Source organism: Equus przewalskii, chromosome 15 (genome assembly GCF_037783145.1).
Source record: "Equus przewalskii isolate Varuska chromosome 15, EquPr2, whole genome shotgun sequence".
In the NCBI taxonomy this organism is placed as follows: Eukaryota; Metazoa; Chordata; class Mammalia; order Perissodactyla; family Equidae; genus Equus; species Equus przewalskii.
The window spans coordinates 85,311,924-85,331,784 of record NC_091845.1 but is presented as its reverse complement, the minus strand read 5'-3'; the positions used below and the strand labels follow the sequence as shown (position 1 = coordinate 85,331,784).

General features: G+C 44.5%; 3 protein-coding genes across 39 annotated transcripts in view; 2 read left to right on the top strand and 1 right to left on the bottom strand.

The window, feature by feature from the left end:
- Nucleotides 1–18,366, top strand: part of P2RY14 (purinergic receptor P2Y14) — a 49,562-nt gene extending 31,196 nt beyond the window's left edge. For 3 of the 7 annotated variants that reach the window (XM_008521043.2, XM_008521060.2, XM_008521046.2), the window contains exons 2-3: nt 12,228–12,329; nt 16,203–18,366. In XM_008521043.2, the coding sequence (XP_008519265.1) occupies nt 16,229–17,230 (1,002 nt within the window). In that variant the 5' untranslated portion in view covers nt 12,228–12,329; nt 16,203–16,228 and the 3' untranslated portion in view covers nt 17,231–18,366. Of the gene's footprint in view, nt 1–6,625; nt 12,137–12,227; nt 12,330–16,202 lie in introns of those variants that run through there. The other 4 variants (XM_008521049.2, XM_008521068.2, XM_008521076.2 and 1 more) reach the window with 2 other exon arrangements.
- MED12L (mediator complex subunit 12L) overlaps nt 1–19,861 on the bottom strand; it is a 315,757-nt gene that overhangs the window by 181,870 nt on the left and 114,026 nt on the right. The gene's annotated exons all lie outside the window — the stretch shown is intronic.
- Nucleotides 1–19,861, top strand: part of GPR171 (G protein-coupled receptor 171) — a 63,742-nt gene that overhangs the window by 31,196 nt on the left and 12,685 nt on the right. The gene's annotated exons all lie outside the window — the stretch shown is intronic.

The window sequence follows — 19,861 nt, the reverse complement described above, 5'->3', positions numbered from 1 at the left end:
CTTTCAAGTAAAAACTGTGTTCCATGCAAAAAGCATTTAACTCAGCTTGCAACTCAATCCTCAAGTGTCGTTCCTCTATACAACTGTCAAATGCGACAGAAGTGCTTTACACACAATTCCTATTCTGTCACATAAAATATTTAAAAGATACATACTTAAGGGGTAAGATTTAACCAAATTAACAATATGTATTACTTCATCAAGGACAGTCTTAAGTGAACTTGGCTTTTTGTTTTCTTTTTTTGTTCACTAAGATTGCACGGTGGGAAGGTATGCAATGACTACAGGACAGCTGGATACCTAGCCTTGATTTGTGTTGAAAAAACCACGGGTTTGTTGTACAAACCTTGGCTTTTACATCATTAGTGCAAATATCAGTAGAGTGAGTGCAAAAGGCAAATAACATGTTAGTGTTCTTTTAAAAGTGAGGCTGACCTCATGGCCCCCTGAATGGGTGTCAGGGCCCCCCATGCTTCCACAGACCATATTGTGAGAACCACTGTTTTAGATTGGAATAAGAAAATCTTCTTATGATACAAAAACGCACTAATTCAAAAAGAAAAAAATGATAATTTGACTATATTGAAATGAGTAACTTCTGTTTATCAAAATATACTTTTATATGATTATATATATTATATATTTTATATTTTATATTATTATAATATATATATTATAAAATCCAAAAAGTATATATACTTTTAAAAGTATACAAAATATAAGTTTTAAAAGTTACAGCCTGGGAGATGCTATTCACAATACATAAGCCCAACAAAGCACCTACCAACAATATTCAAAGAATTTCTACAAATCAACAACAGCACAAAGAATTCAAGAGAAAAAAACGAGCAAAAGATATGACTAGACATTTCCTGGAAACGACCAGTTATCACATGAGGAGAGGCTATTTCATCAATGACCACAGAAAGGCAAACCAGAGCCACAGTGTAGTAACATTTCACAAGCAAAAGTCAGAAATCTGAGAAAATGAAATGTTGGAGAGGATTTACACCCACAGAATCCTGATACGTTACTGGAAGGAGCATAAATTGGTGTAGCCACCTTGACAGAGAGTTTGGCATTATTACCCAATGATTCAGCAATTTAATTCCTAGATTTACACCCAAAAGAAACTCTCTCACATGTTCATCACGAGACAACAAGGACATGCATCTCAGCATGATTCACGAGGGCAAAAACCTGGAAACATCCCAAACACAAGAAATTTAGTGAATGAATAGTAATAGGCTCTGACCACAGAATGTTACGGTCACCAAAACAAATGAGTTACAGCAACACTCAGTAACATGGATTGCGTCATGTGCTATGATACATATAAAATCACTAAAAGATTGCAGATGGTCTTTAAAAAACACAATTTCATACATACATATATACATACAACATGTACATATATACACTTTTAGGACTCACATAGATGTTATGAAACAATATAAAACAAGACAGCGAGAGAATGAAGAAAACAGGACTCAGGGTACATGGAATGAAAGTGACCAGGGAGATGGCAGGTGGGGGAGAGGGTAGAGCATTCAGTCACATGGAGCTTATTACTGTCAGTGTCTTGGCTTTTGTTTTGGTTACTGAGTTTGAGAGAAATTATTAACATGATTACAACTAACCAAATAAGGGGCCGGCTCCATGGCCAAACGTTAAGTTTGCACTCTCCGCTTCGGCAGTCTGGCGTTCGAGGTTCAGATCCTGGGCACAGACCTTGATGAAGCTCATCAAGCCATGCTGTGGTGGCGTCCCACACAGAAGAACTAGAATGACTTACAACTAGGATATACAACTATTTACTGTGGCTTTGGGGAGAGAAAAAAAAAAGAGGAAGATTGGAAACAGATGTTACCTCAGGGCCAATCTTCCTATTAAAAAAAAAACTAACAAAAAAAGAATTTTAAAAGTCAATCTTGCATGAACTTTGCACAAGAATATATCATAAATCAAAGATTATAGTCAATCAACTATATGCACCAAAGATCAATAAAGATATCTATGCATTTTAACCCACTGCACACTAGAAAGTGACAATTCAGAATAAACTGTAAAAGACTTATCATTTGAGAATAAAGGAAATGAAGTCCTTAACTTGACCAAATTTGAACAAATAGATTCATTCATAAACTCAGAAAGTATCTACTGAATGTCTGCTATACGAGCCACACACTAATGCAGCAACAAAAGGAATAAGTTCTGTTCTCATGAAGCTGACCTCTAAGGGAGGTGTACGCCAGAAGAAGGGGGGAGGAAATAAGTTTAAAAATAAATATTATTCTAAATACTGAAGACAGCTATAAAGAAAATAAAACATGGGGAGAGGCAGGAGTGCTGAGCAGGGCATGGCTACGTCAGACCCGCGAGCAGGGAAGGCCTCCCCGAGGAGGAGACGTTGAACAGAGACCAGCGAGGCGGCCTCCCTGAGCAGGGCAATGAGACAGAAGCCAGGCCTCCGGGACCAGGACCCGCCTCAGGGCTGTGCTCTAGACCTTAACAGAATTGGACTGCACCATCACCATGGAGACAGTGTGAAACAAATCCACCTGGGTGTTCCAGCTGCTCGTACGCAGCCTGGACAAAACTCAGCTGGTCCTGCTCCAGACCCCTGCCAACAGCCCCACCTGTTTGCAAAGGACCAGAGACCCCTCATGGGTTCCTGGGGCAGAGAAAAGGCATGCACTGCTCAGAGCTCGGTGGCCATGAGTGACAGACAGGAAGAGCTCAGGGGAGAGCTAGGCAGCTCAGCTTTGCATTTTGTTTTCAATTTTTGTCCCACTGGGCCAGAATACCTAAGTAGCACAACAATAATCTATATTTACAACAAATATTGGTTTACCTGCCAAGGGCACCAAATACTCACTGGCTGGCCTTCTCCACACTCCACACTCCCCCGTGCCCCCCACACACAAACACACCTGGACCTGTTCCACAAGTTAATCACATCAGTGACATCCAAGAGATCAAAGAAAGGGTGCTGGCCTCTTTGCTGCTTCAGGCTGGACAAATTCACATTCGAGTCCCACAGGCGAGGAGCGGCCGCTGCTGTCCACTGGGAGAGCGATGCAGGCCCCAGACAAGGTGCTTGGACCAGGGCAGTGATAATCCAAGTTATGCTGACATGGGATCTGCCAGGCTCCTCCCAGGACCCTCTAGAGGGGAGGCATGAAACCAGGGTAAGACCCTACAGCTTAGACGCTTAGTCACAGGGCGTGGAAGAGCTGGGCCCTGGTCGTAGGCGCTCTGGTTACCACCTCAGGAACTTGCTCAAGCCACTAAGCTCCCTTCACCTGCTTTCTTCCTGCGTAAAATAAGGTCCTCCATCAGAAACTCAGCCAACACCTACCAGGAACCACCCGCTGGACTGGATGAAAATACAAAGTTCTCTCTCCACGCAGCAGTGCAGACAAGCTAACAAAAGCAAGTCTTTCCAATAGGGGAGGATACTCCCTAGTGGTTAAGGCTTCAGAATGGCACCGACCTGCATTCACATCTCAGTTCCACGACATCCCAGCAGCAGCACAGTGGACAATTTCTTCACACTCCCTACAGTTCAGTTTCCTCAACTATAAAATGGGCTTACTTCTCTCTCTTCGGGACAACTTGAGGATTTAAGAGCGCATAGCTGTAGTTCATTCATTTTCACTGTTACGTAAAATGTCCCAAGATAAATGATGTGTTTTTTACCCATTCTCCTGTCAGTAATCATCTGAGCTATTTCCACATCTTTGCTATTTCAAACAGTGTTTCTACAAGCATCCTTGCAAGTGATCCTGGGCATGCCCCTGTGAGAGTTTTCTAGGGCACATACCCAGGAATTAAAATGCTCAGCCATCGGGTGAGTGAACGTCCCTCTTTTCTAAATATTTCCAATTCCTTTTCCAAACTGCTGGACTTTAGAAATATAATGCTGAGCATGGGATACAAAGAAGTCCTGGTAGAATACATACAGCGTGAACAATTTGTACAATGGAAGGTATGTTCCTGTGGATTCAAATCATTCATTTTAAAAGGGAGGAAATGGAAAACAGAATTCAGGACAGGGTCACCTCCGGGCGGAGGAGCACTGACAGCCTGGGGAGGATGCAGCGGGAGATGCTGGAGGGGTGCTGGCTCTCAGTGCGGCACTGCGTTCTTTTTGTTGTGCTTTAGCTTATGTGACATAAATTCTTTTCAAAGGATCAAGTATTCCAATAAAAAGAAAAAATGAAATCCATTAGCATTGCCCATATCTGGGGCAAGGTAAAGTTCCCAATGAATATTCGGCAGTTATTGCTATAAAATGTGATGACAGTGGAAGAGATGACAAGACACAGCTGTAGCTGCAGATGAGGTGTGACTGACGGGGCAGGTGGGACAGTGCTGCCCTGTGGCGGGAAAGCAGGTGGCTCCTCAGCACCCAGGGCTGGGAGGGCCCCAGAACTGCAGGAACCGGAGGTGGCGGTGGGGAGGAGGACACGAGGCTGCTCGGGTGCCAGAACCACCAGACTCTGACCCCGAGAGGGCAGGGGCAATGTTGGTGGTTTTCTGCTTCACCCTCAAGCCCAAGAACACTGCCTGAGAACAGGTGCCAAAAGAGTATTTGATGGAAGAAAGGAAAAGTTTGTTTCATAGATGATGGTTTAAAACAACGTTTTAAGTAAAGATTACTTTGACTTAGAAGAATAGGTAGAAAGAGAAAAGAAGACAGCCAAGAACAGAAAAAGAAACACCAATTTTAAGGATAGGCAAGGAGCTCCCAAAGGTACCTGAGAAGGAAAGGTCAGGAGGAAGAGAAGTCCAGAGACGGCTGTGATGTGTTTGCTGTGTCAGGCACCGAGCTCAGGACCCGGCCTCAAAACTGATACACACATACATTCATATACACCTATAGACACACACGTGTATGCAGATACGCTGTATGTAATACAGATCATGCAAACAGTACATGTATACACAAGCACACATACACACACACAGACTCTATTTTACTGAGCCATTTTGAAAATAAGTTGCAGGCAATCACGGCCCTTCCCTCCTGAACACTTCAACATGCATCTCCGACAAACAAGAACATTCTCCTGCCGCGTCATAGCAGCATCATACCTAGGAAGATTAAGATCAATTCAGTAATTTCATATAGAGTCTGTATCCAGACTCACACGATTGTCCCAGAACCATTTCTGTGGCTCTCCCCTCTGCTCACCCCAGTCACCAGCACAGATCACTCCTATTATTTCTCTTTGGCCTCTTTTGATCCAGAACTGCTCCCTCCCACCCAGCATGTTTGCTTTTCGTGGCATTGGTTTTTTAAAGAGTCTAGGCTGGTTGTTTTGCAGAATGTTCCATACTCTGAATTTGTCCGACTCTTCATCCGTGATTAGTGTTTTCACAAGGTCTGTTGTGTACATCTAATTCAATCATAGCAGGAGGCACAATATGTCAAGTTATCCCATTTTTGGAGAGTTTGATCATTCAGTGACAGCCAGATATTCCTATTGAAAAGGTACTTTTTCCTTATTATTCTAAATGATGTGGGAATGATGCCTTCAGAGTGGAATACAGCTGGCCCTCCGTGTCCGCAGGTTCCACATCCACAGACAGAATCAACCAACCTTTGATCAAAAGGCCTAGGATGGTTACGTGTGTGTGAGCACGTATAGACTTCTTTTCTTGTCCTTATTCCCTAAACAATGCAGTATAACAACTATTTACACAGCATTTACATTAGTCATGATAAGTACTCCAGAGATGATCTAAAGTATATGGGAGGATGTCCGTAGGTTATATGCAAACACTTCACCATCTTGTATGAGGGACTTGGGCATCGTGGATTTTGGTATCCCCGGGGGTCCTGGAACCAATTCCCCACGGATACCGAGGGACAACTGTATCCTGTTCTCCCACAACCTTTCACCGAATGGCTTTTCACAGTCACTTGAAGATTGTTGCCCAAATCGATTATTATACTGAGGTTGTAAATGGTGACTTTCTAATTCTATCATTCCTCCTACATTTTCTAGCTGGCATTCTTCTGTAAAGGAGAGCTGCTCCATCTTCGTCCTCTCATTTTTATCCGTATTTTTAATATCACTATCAACTCCCAAATTTGGTTCGTGTTTCAGAGTATTTTCATCTATTACTGTCATCCTTGTCGGTATCCAAATTGTCCAATTTAGAGGTGCCCCCAGCTCCGCTTCCGTGGCCTTCTTCACGTTTCCCCACGGGTCTGAGCGCTTCCTTGCTTTCTGCCAACAAGACACCTCAATTCACCTATGCCTTCCCCGGGCCTGAGGTGAAATCAGCCACTTCTCCAGGGAGTCTGGTTCCTGCTCGTGAGCAGTGACGCTTAGAAAGCCGATGAGCGCACTGATACCGAGGATGGAGCACTGCTTCTCCACCTACAGGAGGCTTGTTATTTCAAGACAGAAAAGGCTTGACCAAGTTTATAGCTGCTGGGGTGTCACAATGTCTAGATCTATAGGTTTTCTCTTTGTTTGAAAGACTTGGGCAGGTTTACACCTTGAAGAGGTAGACAGAGAGAGACTGAAAATACAAAAGAGAAAAGCAGTAATGTACAGAAAAGATGGGAAGGAGCACCTGTTATTATCAGAATGTTTTACATATGGGCATTACACCTCAGGCAATAATGAAACAGCATCTGACAGCTCCCACGGGACATGGCAAGACACAAGACAACTTTCCTATAAAGTACTTGACTGGCTTATAACGAAATCCCTTGGGAAAGTGAAATAATCACAAATGGAATGGCCTAAAAAGGACACGTATATTCAACAACGGATCCCAACCTGAAGGACTCAGAAAAAGCACAGGTCTTTCATATGCACGCTGGGCACCATCTTTAAGCTGTGTAAAGTAGATCCTTAACATTTAAGTCCTACTCATTTTGAAATGAAAATAGTTGCTTTACTGTCACGTGCTGTGTTTAATCAAATACAAACTCATTTAAGAATTGCCCAATTCATAAGTAACTGTCACAACATAGCTTATTAAAATCGAAGGGTACTGATTCTTCCAACAGGTATGAAGTACATAAAATTTTAGGTTGTAAAGTGTATGAGGATCCCTTCTCTGCAGTATTCCCACTCCCACCGACAGTCCCAGATATTTATACTCCTCTCCGTTGGCTTTGTGAGGCTGAAGCTGGAACAAACACGCAAGTGGTTGATACTTGGCTAAGTAGTCAAAGCTGTGACCTTCTGAGAAATGAATCTCTGTTCCCCATCCCCAGAGCAAGGTGGTACCCATTAATGCCCTTGACCCCAGGATCTGGGGATCTGAGTACCGCCTGCCTAATTGAGGACTGCAAACACCATCCGAGAGGCAAAAAGAGGTCAGAGATGCATTTCCTTGCCTGGCCCCAGGGAACAGAACCACGTATTCCAAAACAATGCTGCAGAAGAAGAGGCCAGAAAAAAGCCAGGGATCCAAGCAGCTGAACCTGATTCCGGACAGGGACAGGAATCAGCTCCCCAAACCCTGAGGACAGGAGAGTTTCACACCTTGAGCCGCTCTCACCGGAGATTCAGGCTCATGCGGACTGCCGAATGAGAGCCTGAAACCCTGTGGACCTGACTCGTACTCCGCATGGTTGGGTGGTGCTTCCTGTGACAGAACAGAGAGCACAAGCAGCACAGCCTCCCTCCCCATGCCCCGTGGGAGCACGCTGGGCCACACGCCCCAGGAGGTCCGAGCACTTTGCCAAGGGTCCACCGTGCATCCTGCTGCCCTGCGTTTCAGTGCAGAAGAACATCAACCTGAGAACCACGAGAGAAGTGGGGAAGGGTGTGGGAGCCGGAGCCAGGGCGGGAGTTCCAGAGACATCTGATCATTCTACTGTCACCCCCTGAACCCACGATGTTCCATCTGAGCCACACACTGCCAGGCACCAGGTATTTGATTCCTACACGAACAGGAGCCTGCGAGGAAGCTACTAATACTCCCTCAGTTTAGAGACACAAAAACTGAAACACAGAGGCACTTAGGAACTATCCCAATATCACAGCTATTAAGAACTTGAGCCATATCTCTAACCAAGGCCCACGGCATCCAACATGCATGCTTTTAATCATTATGCTTCTCTGTCTGCCCACTATTCCAACAGAGCAGTAAATAAAGCCCACTTCACCTTCCTAGACCTTGGCATGTGAGTGACTTATTGCTGATGAGTTATTAGGTTGGGCATCAACAACAAAGCTGACGAAATTCCCTTTCCATATCAAATGATACCAAACATACCTACCAGAAAGGAACTATTCTGGTGGTTCTCGACTTGGGAACATTTAGAAATGTCTGCATTTTCAGTTGTCATAAATCATGGGGTGCTACTGGCCCCTAGTGGACAGAGGGCAGGGATGCAGCTGAACATCTTACAGTGCACAAGATAGCAGGCCCACAAAGACCTGGAACCCAAAAAACGTCAGCTGTACCAAGGCTGAGAAACCCTGGGCTTTCCCAAAGGCTGAACCCCAGACTGCAGGTGAAAAGTCACCACAAATCCATCCTGAAAATCCAGACGCAGGAGCTGGTAGAGAGGCTAGTGATGGCTGGCCATGGTCATGGCCCAAAAGTTTGCCCTGTGCCACCCTTGCCCTCTTCCAGCAGCTTCCATGATCTGCTTGCATAAGCACAAGACGTGAGGACAGACCCAGGTTCTTGGATGTGCCTGTCCCACACTTGGCTACGAATCCTGCTAAAAGTGTTTTAAGGGAAGTGGTTAGAATTAAAGGTAAAGACTAGATTTGGGCCTTTTCCATTTAGTATCCATACTAACCCACCACCCATGGTCACACATAATCAACGCTTGGCTCTGTCTGCAGCCGAAACACAGACTTTTGATCTTCGTGAGTTTTAGAGTCTGTGAATAGGCCGGCCCAGGAGGAAGGCCTGGCAGCCAAGACAGGGCTGAGCCTATGCTTTGGTGGAAGAGGAAGTTTAGATGCCTAAGAGGAGCATGCAGATACTTCTAGTGTAATTAGCACAGCTTCTCAATTGCAGCACGCGACCAGAGCATTCACCCAATCCTACACTAAATTAAAGCATGTCCATCACTGGCCTAGATTCTAACTGAAAGTGAAGTCAGTGGGCCACAGTGGCCTGCAGTTAGGAGGACCAAGTCAGATCTTCTCAAGAGCTCATGCCTGCCGCAGAGAAAGCCAGCTCAAGGTGAGGAGCAGCAGCCAGCGGAACCCTCCTGCTGCCAGCGGGGCCGAGGGGACGTGCGTGTGGCACCCACGCCACAGGGAGCAGACCTGCACTTCCACCCGGAGTAGACACTCTACCACCTAGCAGTCAACGTCACTTGTTTTCGTGACCATTACGAACAGTCCGATTCTGTGCCCCTCCTTGGACATCAGTGCAGGAGAAAGAAACGTGAGGCAAATCAAATCAACCTTCACTGTCATGTGATCCAAGATTGCTGGCCTGATACCACCATTCCTGAAGCTGGTTTAGGTGCTTGCTGCTCTGTTCCTTTGTCACTTCCTACTATGAGAGCCCCTTGTTGTACCCAGAAGTACCACTCTGTTCAGCCTCCCCTGAGAATGGGAGCTTCCTATGAGCTCCCCGTGGCTCATGTATCCCCACCGTGCCTCACAAACACGTTCTGATGGATTTAGTGAGCAAAGGAACAAAAGCTCCTGGCAAAGGAAGAAAGATCAGGGATATACAGGAGCCCAAGGCTACAATGTACCTTAAGAACTGAAGATTTCAACAAGGGGAAATCGCATCAAGTACAGCAGAGAAGTCAGGAAAGAGACAACTTCTCAGTACTCAAAGGGTGATAAATTTAGAAATGAGGTCCCTGCAGCCTGTGCGGAGTGTACGGACTGTGGCGCGTCCTCAGGGTGATGAAGGGAAATAAGAGGGGTTCATTCTTCTGCTTAAAGGAGAAAGTGAGAGTCTCATGGCTGAGCCCAGAGAGAGTGTAGGCCAGACGGGCCATGGAGAGCTGACGGGTTAGAGAGCCACTGCGTGGTGCTGACAAGGAGCCACGCAAGAATCAGGCTTCCGAGAAGCTAGGGGTGGTCAGTTACTGAGAAAGAATACTCACTTCTATGAAATCAACAGCCACACTTGTGATGACTTCCTCCCAGATAGGCCCACGACCTAGAAGCAGAGGACACTGCGCGAGCACCCTAAGGACCCAGGGCTGAGGGAGAGGCAGGACCATAAGTCAGGGTGCAGGGAGTTCTAAAGCATGCAGCCGACCACGGAATAAGAACGGCCAGGAGGCTGAGGACAGACTTAGAATTAATCAATATTATTGAATAGTATAAAATATTTTAAAAATATAAACTATGTCATAAAGTATTGAATAACATAAAATATTACAAACTGCAGGACTGAATAAGCAGCCCACACATCAATCCCCTTTCTATTCAATCCATTCTACCTGCTCTGGAAACCGTCTAAAATATCACAATTGGCACCAAAAAGGGAAAAGAAAACCAAGTTCCATGTTAGGGCAGGGGAGATAAAATCAGCAAAACTGAAAAAAAGCTCCAGTAGGTTTAGCTCATGTCTGATGATCACACGCCGGAACCCTTTTCTACTGATATGAGAATCATCTAGAAACAAATACTTATCTCACACGAAAAGGTGTGGGCACCTCAGATTCAAGCTCATGACGTCTGGACTTGAAGCAGGGAGAAGAAATACCAGATTGTCCCTTGACAAGGACTGAACAAGGAGCAGGAAGGAAGTGCTCATCACAGGCAGGTGCCGATGAAAGAGGGATCTGAAAGCAGTCCATCCTCCACAAACATTTTTATTTCTAATTATGAAACAGTTCAAATATATAAAAATAAAAGTACTGAAACTAATGTCGGTAACACCAGTGCACCCAATTGCCCAGGGTCAATTGATGGCAACGTTGAGGCAAAGTTGTTTCAGAATTTACAAGATGAAATGCCACAAATACGGTTGGAGCACAGCCACCCTGCACCATCTCTTCCCTCCCCAGGAGTAAGCACGTCCTGAAGTTGGACTGTATCGTCCCGATCAGGATGTGTCCAGTACTGCCCTGCATCACGTACAATATCACTCCACAGAGAACTTAATCTCTCTGCTTTATTTCTAAAGAGAACTTGATAACCTTTGAGGAACATTCTACGTAAATATAAGATGTTCTTTAACACTTGCTCTCAAGTAGATATCTATAAAATATCTAGTTACATTTCCAGGAGACCACAAGGATAGGATTATGCTGATGAAATCTGTAATGGATAAACTCTGAGAAAGATCCTAGATTTCAGGGCTACCTATAATGTAACTTTTCCCTATCTGGAGTCCCAACCAGAGCAAAGAAAAACAAGCTTTTTAACCTCCTCACCAAACATTTATTAAATGTCCCCTGTGTACAGGGTCTGAAAAAAACTTGCTACTCAAGAGAGTCATCAAGCTCGCAGCATCAATATGACCTGTGAAGTCTGAGTCTTTAGCAAGATCCCCAGATAGTCTGGATGCACATTAAAGCGTGAGGCGTGCAAGTTTAAAGAATTCAGAAAGGTGGCAACACAGACGAAGGCAGAAGCAAATGCAACCAGCATTCTGCCAAACTCCTCTTCCTCCTGTCAGACGACGCAGGTGTCAGCTGTTGTCTCTGCAAAGGCCATACCTGAGCGTCAGCAGACCGGTGGTTACCAGCCAGGGGTGATTCTGCCTCCCAGAGGACATTTGGCAAAGCCTGGAGACAATTTTGCCACAATTTGAGGACATGGTGCTACTGGCATCTAGTACACGGAAGCCAGGGACGCTGCCAAACATCCACAATGCAGAAGTCAGTCCTCCACAGCAAAGAACTGTCTGGCCCAAAATATCCACAGTGTGAAGGTTTTTAAACCAAAAAAATCCTCCCTATGATTTCCTGGCTAAAATGATCAATTGTTAACTTCAGTAATTTAAAAAACTGATTTGAGCATCTGTATCCACGGGGCAAAAAATAAACCGATAACTAAAAACACTTCCCGTCCAACACTCTCAAGTACAGAGTTTATAAGGTTGCCGTGGGAGTTCACAACCAAATCCATCATCATCAATATTGACACCCAAGACCAAGTACCATGAAACACCAAACGGTCATGTTGAAACATTTCACAATTATAAAGGCCGAATTTAACAAGTGAGTACATTGCTACCACACACTTCTCCAGTAAAAACATTCTGGTGCTCATTTAACCTAATTAATTCTTCATTTTTCTCCTACAATACAGATCATTAGTGAAGAAACACTGGCTACTTTGAGATGACAAGCATTCACTGGGCTAAACTACTTCATTGAAAGGAAACCTCATATTATACAAAATCTGTTCAAGGTAATTGAAAAAACCCTCATCAAAATGTTAGGAAGAAATCTCTTCTCTTCTTCAGAGAACGTAGAATTATGGCACACAATCAGAAGGGTGGTCTGCCATTCTTGTATAGAGAGAAACAGGTCCCCGTGTGAGGACCTAAGAGAAAACATTCAGCGACCGTGATCCACACGCTCCTTTCACACGTTACTAGCTGCCCTTTGGTCTCACGCATCCCATTCCACTCCATCTTTAATTATGTTACAAAAGACCCAAAGGGCCGGTCCATACAGACACACAGGCCGTTTCCTTCTCCTTTACCCACATTTGTGGAACGAGGAAGCGTTCCACCTAAGGGAAGCTGAAGACGTACTCTGTTAAGTATCCTTTTTTAAAAAAGTTTTGCCACATACAGAAATCTTTCTTAAATATAGTCTCAAGAATTTAGGGGGCATTGTTTACATTCCCGAAGCCTGAAGGTTAACATCATGACCACTTTCACTACAGAAATGAAGAGAGAATCTCAAAAATAACTACTGTGGGACGGGCTGGCTATACCTCCACAAACCGGCTCACCAGAATGCCCACTTTTTCAATTGCTCATCGTCCAGAGGTCCTTTTCCTGTTTTTTTCCTTTCTTTCTTCCACTGCCTGACCCTCATCCTTAACGGGCTGGAGCAAGCTCTTAGAAATAATGACTCGACCGAGAGCCTGGGGCAGGGAAGGGAGCGTTGCTGGGTCACACCAAGACAGACTTTGTTGCCTTTCCGATTCATTTGGTTCTTGCTTATTTTGGGGTTACTGTATAAAATCAGCATCAGTATGTGACTATTTCCTCCATCTGTGAAATGACTTGGAGTTTCCATAGGTCCCTTTACCAGGACATTCAATCCTCTGTACTAAAGACAAGGAGAGGAGACGTGGCAGATGTGACAAGGTCAAAGTTACACAACTCGGTTATGATCTTGTCCCATTTTTCACCCAACACATGTTTGTGCCTTTTGGGCTCAGTACAGAATTGGCCTCACCTGCTGCAGCTGCCTTACGACGGCTTCTTTTTCACACCGCTCTCCACCCTTATCAGGGTAGAAAAGGCTGCCATGCTCTGAGACACCAAGACCAAGTACAGCAAAATATGTACCTGGAGGGCACAACGCCCTCCTGTCAACTCCAGTGCTGAGAAAAAGTATTTAAAAGCTTGAAAATTACTACCAAATTGTCTCAGATTTGCCTTTCACTCATGACTCCTGTGGAGTGGCCAACCAGACAGCAGCACAGAAGCAATGACACCCTGCCTCTCCCTCAACCAGCATGCCCCAACATTTCCACCACCTGCGACGGCTTAAAAATGGGCCAAAATCGCAAGACAATGTTTGAGGGGAAAGACCCAAGCAAGTGTTGAGCACTGACTCTGCTTCAGAAGGCAGACCTGCTCTGGAAGTTTACCTGGGTCAGACAGCCCCTTCTATCGATCTCAAAGTGAGGAGGGAGGCAGCAGGGATGCTAGTCACAAGGGCATCTTGCTCAGATTCTCAACGCTTCTGGGAATCTGAGAACACAGTTCTGGAACCACAGCATCAGGCTACATGCAGACATATTGCAGCTCAAAAGCACCTAAGTCACAGACTCTGAGAAAACGTCTTTATACGGATTTCCTAAGGAAAGGAATTGTGGCTCTCCCTAAATCATTTCTGGGAAATTCTTCACTATTTCTTATATATAGTGGCTTCTGGTAAGTTTCTATCAGGAAGGACTTTGACTCTCAAACATTTCTGGAAATTCTTCACTATTTCACTATATAATTATATATTACATAGTTAATATTGCTCTCTTCTTCAAAATGGGTTAACATCTACATTTTTCAAAATTTTACATTTTACACTCCTGTGATCCCAAGAGTTACTGAGTGCCTACCTACCATGAGCAGCGCATCACAGTGACTGAGATGGTGGAGTCCCCAGCACTGGGACCCCGGGGAGCACAGGGCAGGACGCACCCTCTCAAGTTCTGTGACACTGGCTCTTAGACTAAGCCGCATCTTACTATCAGGGGACGAGACACTATCTAGTCTAAATTCACTGCACACGGACTCTTTGCCACAGCGGACAGCTTAAAGTAGGAAACGTGGCCCCTTCGCTTTCCATCTAAACTATGAAACAGGCCACAGAACACCTAGAAAGAAGCAAATGACTACAAACTCCTCTGCTCAGAGCCAAGCGTGCAGCCAGAGGACGGGTGTAGTGACAGGAGAAAAGCACAGAAGTGTGAGTACACACACAAGGGGGCTCACACCCCGTCCACCACCCCACAGCCGGGGCGGTGGGGGAGTGGGGGCGGTTTCCTTAAAGGAAGCACATTCAAGCTGAGGCCTGGAGGACGAAGAGAAGACAGCCAGCCAACAAGGTCTTGAGAGAGTTTTCCACACAAATGAAAGTCTGTGCAAAGGTCTGAGCTGAGAGAAATCACAGAACCTACGAGGGGGCACAAGGGTTCAGGACAGCAGGAACTCACACTGGAGGCGGAGGAAGCGGGGGTCTGACCAAGGAGGACTTGGTTCTGGGAGCGAGGACCGACTATTATATCTAAGATGGGCAGTAACATTCGCTTTGATGTAGCAAACACTCTTTCAAATCAGCTCTAATCTTCCCTGTGCCCTAAATCAGCATGTCTGACATCAGTGAAGAATGCAGAGCGCTCCCTAACAAAAGAAGGTTCTGGGTAATAGCTAGGACAGCCTTGTCCAATAAAAATACAATGCAGGCCACATATGTAATTTTAAATTTTAGTAGCCATATTCTTTTTTTTGGCTTGAGGAAGATTAGTCCTGAGCTAACATCTATGCCAATCTTCCTCTATTTTTCTTTCTTTTTTTTTTTTTTTCTTTATATGTGGGACACCTCCACAGCATGGCTGGTGAGCACAGTAGGTCTGCATCCAGGATCTGAACCCGTGAACCTGGGCTGCTGAAGCGGAGCACACAAAACTTTAACCACTTGGCCACCAGACCAGGCCCCTAGTAGCCATATTCTTAAAAAGTAAAATTAAGATTAACTATATATTTCACTGGAATATTCCTAAAATATTATTTCAACATATAATCAATATTTAAAATATGAAAATATTTTATATTCTTTTTTTCACACCAAGTCTGTGAAATTCAATGTGCGTTTTACACTTACTTCCCATCTCCATCGAGACTGGCCACATTTCAAGGGTTCTACAGTCACATGTGGCTAGTGGCTACCAAGCTGGACAGTGCAGATCTAGAATGCATTTCTAGATTAGGAAGCATTTCTCAGAATGTTTAAGGCACTTTTATCATTCGTGTTTGTTTTCTAATTTATAAAAGTAATAACAACCAGTTTTACAATGGAAATAAAAAACCCAGACTATCTCAGTTTTGCAAGATACCCACACTCCCACACCGAAAGCACCAGTCACTTGTGGATGTGTATGCTTGTAAGACATTGTCCTATATCCAAAGCACATGTAGGGTCTGTGTCAACAGCTCTTAAACCTAATATATTAAACAGAGTTCTGAAAATGAAACAGATTTACTTCTGTTTTTATAGTTTGATTACCTTTCGAGACCATATTAAATGAGCATTTCCTACAACTTTGGAGTTTCACAGGAAGCCATTCTCGTTTGAGGAAAATGCTGGTCTCCACGATTACCTCAGTTCTCAGACCGTCCTATTCTCCAATTGTTCTTTCCTGTCATCTCTGTTCTTCCCTTTTCAAAAAGAAGGAAGGAGGGAGGGAGGGAGGGAGGGGACCTAACTAATACATAGCAGAAACTTGGCACAGAAAAGGGTTCCACTGCCCTTCGTTTTACCACACGGTGAGACACGGAGGCTGTTGGTGCCCTTTGAGTGACAGTGTCACGTCCCTTTCCAGGCCTCACCCTCGGAAGCTACAGAGCGATGAACGCCACCACCACAGGTCCCTGCTCCTGGGACCCCCTCATCACTCAGCAAGTCATCCCGGCACTCTACTTGGTGGTCTTTGTGGTGGGCATCCTGCTCAATGGCGTGTCGGCGTGGGTGTTCTGCTACGTGCCCGGCTCCAAGAGCTTCATCATCTATCTCAAGAACATCGTCGTCGCCGACTTTCTGATGAGCCTCACTTTTCCCTTCAAGATTCTGAGCGAGTCGGGCCTGGGCCCCCGGCAGCTGAGCGTGTTTGTGTGCAAGTTCTCGGCGGTCTTCTTCTACGTCAACATGTACGTCGGCATCGTGTTCTTTGGGCTCATCAGCTTCGACAGATACTATAAAATCGTGAAGCCTCTACTGACGTCTGTCATGCAGTCAGTGAACTTCAGCAAACTCCTGTCGGTGATGGTGTGGGTGCTCACGCTCTTTCTTGCTGTTCCCAACAGCATCCTGACCAAATGGAGTGTCAGGGACGTGAGAGGCATAAAATGTATGGACCTGAAAAACACACTGGGCCAGAAGTGGCACAAAGCCTCAAACTACATTTTTGTGGGCATCTTCTGGATGGTGTTTCTTTTGTTAATCGTTTTCTACACTGCTATCACGAGGAAAATCTTTAAGTCCCACCTTAAGTCCAGAAAGAACTCCATCTGGGTCAAGAAGAAGTCTAGCCGCAACATATTCAGCATCATGTTTGTATTTGTTGTCTGTTTTGTGCCTTACCACATTGCCAGAATCCCCTACACGCAGAGCCAAACAGAAGCTCATTACAGCTGCCGGTCGAAAGAAATCTTGCACCACGTGAAAGAATTCACTCTGCTCCTGTCGGCTGCAAACGTCTGCCTGGACCCCGTTATTTACTTCTTTCTCTGCCAGCCATTTAGAGAAATCTTATGTAAGAAACTGCACGTCCCATTAAAAGCTCAGCAGGACTCAGACGCTTGCAAAACCAAAACGGGAAACACAACGCAGGAAAGCACAGATATTCTGTGACCTCCCACCTCCTTGCAAATGAAGCCTGCAGATGCATACTGTAATCTGTAACTACAGGCTAAGAGGGAGGAGTGAGCAACGTGCCCACGATGAGCAGTGTCATCTGTAAGCATTACTGTCCAATTTAGTACAAAAATAAAAGGTACGTTTCCATGTTTTTTCAGTAACATCAAAGAAAAAATAATACATACATTATGCCATCTTATTTCATCAAAATAGAAGGTTTAAATTCATAATCACTAGTCTGGTCAGTTAATGTAGAACCTAAAATAGCAAATAAAGAAAATAGGAAGCAAGACAATTCACAGGGGCATCTTCCTTCTCTAAACATAAGAATTAAGTTAATGAGTTATGTAATTTTTCTCAACAGGGTGACTAAAGACCAACTTAGCAGCAGGCACAGTCTGAGAAAGGGCGAGAAAGTGAAAAGAGTCCAGTTTTCTCTGATTTGAAGCAGGATAAGCAAATGCCCAGAAAATTGCTTAAGAAATCCCCTACTGACTGATCTCATGGTATTTCAAAGGAAAGCAGATATAAATTATGTACTGTGCAATAAAAAATGTAATTTTTTCTGATAGCGTTTTGAGGATTATATAAGATACATTTTAAATGCTTTATATGAAGACTTGTTAAGCCACTTAACCTGGGGTGCTGGTGTTAGAATATTCTTAAGTAGGTTCTACTGAGGGAAGCTACATATGGGCATGTGCTGCCAGCAACTTCCTCTGTTTAATGGTATGAAAAAAGTAGGATGACTGGGAAAAGCCAGACACACACACACACACACGCACGCAGAGGCTGGCAGTATACATTATTCTCTAGGGGTGGGAAAAAGTAGTTTTCTTTTAAGGGACTGTATGTAATAAAAAGAAAATCTACAATTTACAATAATGAGAAATTACACATAAAATAAAAACTTACATACTACATTTTCTGGAGAACACACGGATTTAATATGCAGAGATATGAGATATGGTTGCTGGCTTGTGCATTATCAAAAGTAATTCTTTCTCTGCTATTAACTGGCTAGAAGTCAGTCAGCTCAGCTTTCCAACGCGCTCAAACATTTTTGTAAGTCATGTTTATACATATTTCATGCTTTACTGTATATGTAACAATAAAGAAATTATTTTTAATAATGTCAATTTTTTCTTAATAATCAAGAGATGAGAAAACATTACCACATTTCCTCACAGTCGAGATGTGGGTGAGTTCTGCAATGCGGCCCATTACACATGCTAACAGAAGGAAGACAGTTCCGTAAGAACTCACTGACTTTGCGAAATAAGTATTTCCCATGCTCTGGGACCTCACCAGATTTTAGGCAAAACTCAGAAAACACACCTTAAATTGAGTCGGAGCTGGGAAGGTTTCCACGCTCCCCGTGTGCCTTCTAGCCTCGAACAGCTCCCTGCTCCCCACTCCGGGTCAGATGTCCTCTCTCAAGAAGAACAAAATCCTCGGCCCACGAGAAACGTGCTTGGCGCAACTAAGCTTGCTCTATTTGTTTGGCTAAACATATCTGAGAACGAAATCGGGCAGGGACAAATTAGCAAACACTGCTGTTGCCTATGCCCCGTCCTGGGCCGGGGGAGGAAATGGAAGTAAAGAGAAGATGCGGAGCCCTAAGAGATGCCTCCGCACGCACGGGCGCAATAAAGCACGTGGGTGATGGGAAAGGAAACAGCAGCAGAGCCGCGGAGGACGCGTGAAGCAAGAGTGAGCAACAGCTGCCACGCTGAGAACTTTCAGGCCCAGGGCTACAGAGGAGCACGGAGAAGAGGGCAACAGCAACACTAGGTTAACCCAGAAACTTCTGTGAGATCACCAGGGGTATTTTTTTAAAATTACTTTGTGGAATAATTTCTGTCGCTAATTTATTGATAAGGTTGATAATATATATTTACTACGGATAAAGTAATACAACACTGAACCATTTGGTACAAGCAGAGCTGTGGGATGGTTAAAAAGCCTTTTGAAGATTCACATATGGAAAAGGAAAGCTTCGTTTTGTGAAACACGGTTCTTTTGGGGAATGTCCTGTCGTGAAAGGGCAATCCCACAAGCCACTGGTCCCCCTCAGAGGACAGTGACAGGAAGAAAGTGGTGGCTCTTACTGTGGAATCCCACACGGCACGAGTTCCTCCCCCTCAGACTCACAAACCCTCGGGGTGCTGTTTACGAAGAGGAAATCCCACATCCTTTGGGGGGGTGATCTGTTAGGTCGGTAACCGGCATGATGTTATCTCTTGATGCTACTGATACTTTCTGTATTAACAAAGACACTTTTTCTTCTTCTTCTCCAGAGTCAAAGGATATAGGTGGCAGCAATAGGGTTGAGCTCAGAATAGAGAACCAGTGGCACACACTCTACTACCATCACCAAGTAGAGACAAAGCAGGTGTTGGGGTGTTTCAGGAGTTTCTGGATTAATCTCATGGTGAAGCCAATGAATCAAGATTTTCTCATTTGCAGGTGACAAAAAAAAAAAATACAACTAAAATTGGACTTAGACAATTAAAGAGATTTGTAGCCTGACAGACAGGAATGTCCTGATGGAGCCAGGCCTGGGTTTGTACCATTTCTCCAGCCAGCCTCCATGGCGTCAGTCGCAACTCATAGGAAGCTGTA